The following is a 6,912-nucleotide window of genomic DNA, read 5'->3' as shown; positions in this document are numbered from 1 at the left end:
TTTTGCAGGGTTGACACGAGTTGAAGTTTTACGCGAACATCGGGTTATCTGACGCCATGTGTAAACTAAAACCAACGGGGCAAAGCCGGACGCGTAAATGAAACACTCGTCCGGTTTTTCTCTTATCTCGATTCAGTTATACGATCGTTTCTCCTCCACGTTTCGCTCTTTTCTTTTAAATCTCTGCAATTTAACGAAGGACGGATGTATAATGGAAATCAACACATGCCCACGTAACGATTACAGTCAATGTCGAGCAGAAGGTGTTAGTTAATGTGTGATTGCTCTGATTGTTTTGGAGCTTGATCCACTGTCTCACAGTCATTCAAGTCCAAAGACTTATTACTACTTGTTAAAACCGTAACCAATTGAATGAATCGTATTTTTTCAATGCTCCATTCATCAGGGAGAAAGGATTTTCATCTCGAGATTAGTTTTCGCAAAATATACATCAGAATGCATAACAAATAATGGAAATTCGGGGGAATTTTTTTTACGGTTCTCTGTTGTATTTATGATGACAAAAAAAGGTCTTGAATAAGATTCTCTCTCGCCGGGTTGGGAATATTGATCCAAAAGTTATCTATGAGTTGCTTCTGTCCCGTCCCATTTTATCACTTCCTCCTCAAAATAAATTATTGGCATTTCAGTGGAGCAATAAATGTTGCAAAAATCTGGGCAAATCGGGAAAAATTGATGCAAAGAAAAGAATTATTAAAAATTTATTGAAATCTGCGTATGCAGTGGCAGGTAATTGATATCATTATGTAATGTTATGTATATGGATTCTATTTCCTTCCGATGTACTCGGAATACCTGTATGTCAGAGATATGATCGACTGCGATTGCTCCATTGAAATTTCCTCAAGGATTAGTTGAGGCCGACAAATTTGTGAGTTATTTGTGATGAACAATATTGGCGCTAGTTTCAGGGGTTTATTCTCACACAGAAATAAAAATAAACACGAGTAAATTCGTTGCAGGGCTGTACTTACAGCATCGGAGTATTGCAGAGCCAAGGATGACGGCAGAAACTGCAGCGCCTTCTGTTCAAGGGGTCCAAACTGGTGTGATGGTGGGACAGAGTAATTCATTGAGTCAATCACATCAGCAGCAGATCACCAAAAATGTCAGCAATAGTAACAATTCGTCCTCCAATAGATCCTCAGGATCATCATCGTCTGGGGTCTCCAGTTCTTCGCTGAATTCGGGGGTTTATGACATTGAATATGCAAGAATGGAGGCCTGGCTGGATGAACATCCCGATTTTGTCAACGATTATTTTCTCAGGTAAATTGTGTAACTGGATAATCCATTTTTTATTAATAATTATGGCACTTGCTGAGAAAGCAGTTGTTTACTTCCAAATGAATTCTCCTGTTCGGCGCCCATTCCAATACTGTCTTCTTCTATTCCTTTGCTTTTCTTTCTATTTCTCCAAAATTTTTTCAATACTTAATACTGCTATTGAATGAAATGCTATCAATATTTTTGTTAATTAATTAGTTCTCACAAATGATAAAAAACACGAAAGATGGATCTGGAAAAAGTGGGAATGTATGAGATTTCAAGAGCAGTTTATATATTTCATATAAGAGGTCAAATTTTTCTTTAGATCAATTCCTGATAAACTGTAGAACTTCCTGGTCTATACCCTTTCCTTGGGAATTGATTAATATTCCAGTGTTTGACACTTGAAAAAGACACAATATGAAATATTCATAGATAAAAACGGTTGTAAAACAATGAATAAGTAATTTGAAAAAAAAAATGAAGAATTTAAATGAATGAAATAAAAGCTTGAATGACAAATGCTCGTCAGCTGTTAGTGATGACGTAAGTTGTCGATGTTGGCTTGATATCGACTTCCTGACTCAGCCCTGTCATCAGTCTCGCTCGCCTGCATCGCCTCGTTTTTCCCAATTGGCAATTGCTCATGCAAAAATCTTAAGAATGAATGCTCTTTATTTCTCCCCACCATTCACTCGCTGGTTTAACAATTTACATTTTTGTGCAGAAAAGTAACAAGACAAACGGTGGATGAGTGGCTGGTTACGCACGCAACACCGACCTCTTCATCGGGCAATTCCATGCTGGACATGTCGAATCAGAGTAATTCAGGGTGTAATAGTGGGTCAATGAATTCACCTGGGGGAAGAGGCAGTGGAGGCAGTGGAAATAGTGGGAGTGGTAATGGGGGTGGATCCGGTGCTACAACACCAGTCAGAAAAATTTCCGCTCATGAGTTTGAGAGGGGTGGATTACTTAAACCTATTGTTAATACTATCGATGGTACACCAACATTTTTGAGTATTTCGCCGGAGGATTCTGGTCAGCCTGGAGGTGGACAGCAGGTGGGACCTGGAGGAGCTAATCGACCGCAGAGAAGGTCGAGACATGAACTCAGACAACTCGACGAAAAGGATCTCATATTTGAATTGGTAAACAAACCCATTAATTTTCTTCCCCTAATCAGTTGCTGTTGAAACTATTTTTATACGGAAATCCTAGGATTGATCGCTTGCTTTCGGTGATTTTAACGTCAAAAATCAATTTATTCTATTGTTTGGAAAAGTATTATTTTGTTTATCCGAACGATTGCCGTATTATCACTATATTAAATGGATAAAATAATTAAAAACACCGGTTAGTTAGGAAGAATTTATTACTCTAATGGTAATATTAATCGGTTTATGAGCTTCGGAGCTCTTTATTCGTTAATAATTCTATAACCTACTTTTCACTTTTCACTCAAGTGCCATGCACTGTGTAAATTGTTAATTATTGCGGTAATCAGTGGAATTGGAAGTTCTCACAGGACCGGTTTTCCGAGACCGTCTTGTATCTATAAAAATAATCCCACGAGATTTTACTTTTATAACTTTTAATTAGGTGATGATTACATCCATCCACATGAATATCATACTTAATAGATATTTCGTGTCTAATTCAACTTATTTTTACCATTCGTTGATTGCCCACTCCTATGACATCAGCTCGTTACTTCATACTTCGAAGAAAAAAAATATTTATCGACGTTAAATACGATTATGAGGATAATTTACTCTGTCGAAAGATTGTTAAGAACTTACCGATTTCTGCGAATATTCGTGACTGCATTTAAGAAAACATTGCAGAAGTTTCAATAAATAAAATTCCTAACATTTTCTAAATTCAAAATTGTTGTCACAATTTTTCCAAGACTTACGATAAACCTTCAATCTAGTGTTTTTATCTTGACTATTTCCGTGGAATTTTTCTGAATCTCTTCTTTTCGGAATTACATGCAAATATTCTGCAGACCTTTATCTTTCCCGCGGCAACGAAAAGTTGAAGAAATTCTGTTCTGAAAAGAGAGACCTGGAGGTACTTTTGTCCATATACTCTTATTTACATTTATATACGAAATTTTTCCTTCCCTGCATAAAATAAAGCTTGCACCATGAAAATTTATCGCCGTGAAAAAGAAAAAAAAAATGAAAATCCCTTCCTTCCGAATATATTATCTACCTCATCGATACTTTCCAGGTCAAAGACATTTGCAACGAGTTGGACGTACGCTCCCTCTGTCACAAAATTCTCCAGAACGTGAGTACTCTCCTCCACGCCGACCGGGGCTCATTATTTCTCGTCCAGGGTGAACGCGCCTGCACCGGAAATACCACCCGACAACCACCAAACTCCAACAATTGTGATACTAAAAGGAATACAATGCAAAGTGAAAACCAAAATAGTCATACAACCGTGAATTGTACAAGAACAAGATGCCTCGTTTCTAAGCTGTTCGACGTTTGCTCGAGGTCTACACTCGTGGAGATGGAGAAGAAGGATGAAATTAAAATACCGTGGGGAACGGGAATCGTGGGATATGTTGCTGAGAGTGGAGAACCAGTGAATATACCTGATGCATATAAGGTAATAAAATTCATCAGTTACACTCATTAAATTCATTTTCCAATGAATTCATCATATTCATCCACTAGAAAAATACCATAATTTTATGAAACGAAAATTCAATTGCATTGCAGTCTTGGAAATTAATTGTCACAGGTGAATTCATTTTTTTAAAGAATTTTTTTGGTAAGAAACATTAAGAAATTTTTTTTGTGAAATCGGAAAATCGATAGATTTATATCGGCTTATTCTAAAATTTAATTTAACCAAGAATGATTCTCGATTGTTTAGATTTTTTCAGTAATCTTAATCCATTTGGAAATGTATCATTAATTTATTAGCGAAGAAATGAGAATGTAAAAGAACTGATGGCAATATTCCATTAGTTTTTAATCTGATAGTAGACTTTTTAGTCATGTCTTTCAAGGAAGGCACTTGACAATTCATTAGAGTAATTCTTTTGTAGGACGGAAGATTTAATCGTGAGATAGATGCTCTAACTGGGTATAGAACACGAGCGCTTCTCTGCATGCCTATTAAGGACTGCAGTGGTGACGTGATTGGTGTTGCCCAAGTTATCAATAAACTTGGTGGTGAAGCACAGTTCACAACTCAAGATGAAAAAATCTTCGCTAGTTACCTTCAGTTTTGTGGTATTGGACTTAGAAATGCTCAGCTGTACGAGAAAAGTCAGCTGGAGGTCAAGAGAAACCAGGTGAAGATATAAGAAGTTGTTTGACTCTTGTCATTAATTATCTTTTTACAATCCAATTATTTGTTCTTTCCTTCAATTTTTGTGCTCAAGGTCCTCTTAGACTTGGCTAGGATGATTTTTGAAGAGCAAAGCACGATAGAGCACATGGTGTACAGAATTTTGACGCACACGCAGTCACTTATTCAGTGTCAACGTGTTCAGGTGAGTGCCGAGAATTGCAGTTGAGAGGTGAAACTTGTAATTAAAGAGTGACGCTTTTACGATTCGAGTGCTAAGTGATGTCATCAGAAACATCGAGGCTCATTACGAGACTGCGTATTCATGCGGTCTTTATGAATATTTATTTTTACTGCAGGTACTTCTCGTCCATAAAGCGTCAAAGGGCAGTTTCTCCAGAGTTTTTGATTTTGAAGCTAATGATCTCACTGTGGAAGATACTGACTCACGAACGAGGTGAATATTATTGATCGTTTCAGTTTTTCTGTAACTTTTTTTTTTTCTATTTTGTGCTGGATTTATCCAGATTTATTTATCCTCTTTTATTCCGGAAAGGCATAAAAAGAAGAGAGTATCCATTTTATTTATGACGGATCATTAAAAATTTCCTTTTAGCCCGTTCGAGAGCAGATTTCCAATGAATGTTGGAATAACTGGATACGTAGCAACAACAGGCGAGGTAAGTGTCGCCTAATGAATATTTCATCCTTTTGAATTCAACAAAATGAAGTGTTTTAAAAATCTAAATGATCACGCAATTTTTTGATTAAATCTCAATCATCTCAATCTCATTGCTTTGTTGTTCAGCGGAATATAGAGAAGTGTGTGATGATTCCAGACAGTATCAATTCCAAATGCATACGAGGATCCACGATTCGATGCATCAGTTGACGAGGGCACTGGGTTTCGGCACAAAACTATTTTATGTATGCCGATTAAAAATTCATCGGGACAGATTATTGGGGTCATTCAGTTGGTGAATAAGTTTGACGATTTGGTATTTACGAAGAATGACGAGAACTTTGTCGAGGCGTTCGCTATTTTTTGCGGAATGGGAATTCATAATACACACATGTAAGAATTTATTAGATGGCATTTTGAAAAAATAATGAAAAATTTTTACTAATAGATGAAAATTTCAATTTAACCTTCTCCAGGTATGAGAGGGCGATAATAGCAATGGCCAAACAAAGTGTTACTTTGGATGTATTGAGTTATCACGCCTCAGCCTCTCTGGAGGACGCACAAAAGTTGAGGGTGAGTGGAATCGATAAATCCATTGATAATCCAATTAATTCTGTATTGAAGTGCCGATTCCTTTGCTCAGTTCATGTGATATTTTAATCGTGTAATTATCAGAAGTGAGATAAATTGAATATAATCAATATAATATCAAAATAATAATGAATTTTGAAGTGGTACAAGTCGACTTACTATATCTTTTGACTTCAATACAGAATAATCAAAAGGGAAAAAAATAACAATGTAAGTATTTTCATTTCCCTGCGTCTCAGCAGGCCTTAAGGGTACCCTCGTCAGCTTATCTTGAGCTTCACGATTTCAAATTTGATGACATCCAGATGAAGGATAATGAAACTCTCACCGCTTGCTTAAGAATGTTCTTAGATCTTGACTTCGTTGAAAGATTTCACATTGACTATGAAGTCCTCTGCCGATGGCTGCTGAGCGTTAAAAAAAATTATCGTAACGTTATTTATCATAATTGGAGACATGCATTTAATGTTGCACAGATGATGTTCGCAATTTTAACAGTGAGTAATTGATAACGCTAATATGAAAGGAAATAAATAATATCAATGAACGCTTATCTCATTGTAGGCAACACAGTGGTGGAAAATTTTCGGGGAGATTGAGTGCTTAGCCCTAATGATCGCCTGCCTTTGTCATGATCTCGATCACCGAGGGACGAACAATTCTTTTCAAATAAAGTAAGCAAGGAGTCTTTAATAATTTTGTAAATCTTCGTACAAAATGTTGATTTTTTTTGCAATTTTCAACTAATGATTTTGTTGAGAATCTATTAATTTCCGTCATCAACTCACATCACATCAATCTGTTCACGCAGAGAAGACATAACCCGGGGGAATTATGTATTTCTCTACTGCAGAATTCTAATTACAATGGCATTAACTTAATTATGTGCTTCAGAAAGGGCTAAATCAATGCCTTCCACAAGAGAGCACGACCTCAGCTGAAATTTCCAAGGCACCAGATGAACTCGTACTAAATTCTGCACAGGCATGCCAGCTGTTATTCACAATAACCTTTTTTAACGTTTTGCTTAA

General features: G+C 36.6%; 1 protein-coding gene across 1 annotated transcript in view; it reads left to right on the top strand.

The window, feature by feature from the left end:
- The window catches only part of LOC105265210 (dual 3',5'-cyclic-AMP and -GMP phosphodiesterase 11), a gene marked incomplete in the record, with an annotated part of 12,582 nt that overhangs the window by 2,792 nt on the left and 2,878 nt on the right, over positions 1 to 6,912 (top strand). The window contains 11 exon segments of the mRNA XM_011302605.1: positions 984 to 1,290; positions 2,018 to 2,441; positions 3,529 to 3,915; positions 4,361 to 4,609; positions 4,700 to 4,810; positions 4,965 to 5,062; positions 5,222 to 5,285; positions 5,445 to 5,680; positions 5,764 to 5,863; positions 6,121 to 6,378; positions 6,446 to 6,555. Of these exon segments, the coding sequence (XP_011300907.1) occupies positions 984 to 1,290; positions 2,018 to 2,441; positions 3,529 to 3,915; positions 4,361 to 4,609; positions 4,700 to 4,810; positions 4,965 to 5,062; positions 5,222 to 5,285; positions 5,445 to 5,680; positions 5,764 to 5,863; positions 6,121 to 6,378; positions 6,446 to 6,555 (2,344 nt within the window).

Source organism: Fopius arisanus, unplaced genomic scaffold, assembly GCF_000806365.1.
Source record: "Fopius arisanus strain USDA-PBARC FA_bdor unplaced genomic scaffold, ASM80636v1 scaffold00028, whole genome shotgun sequence".
NCBI classification, from domain to species: domain Eukaryota; kingdom Metazoa; phylum Arthropoda; class Insecta; order Hymenoptera; family Braconidae; genus Fopius; species Fopius arisanus.
This window is presented reverse-complemented; position numbering and strand designations above follow the sequence as displayed.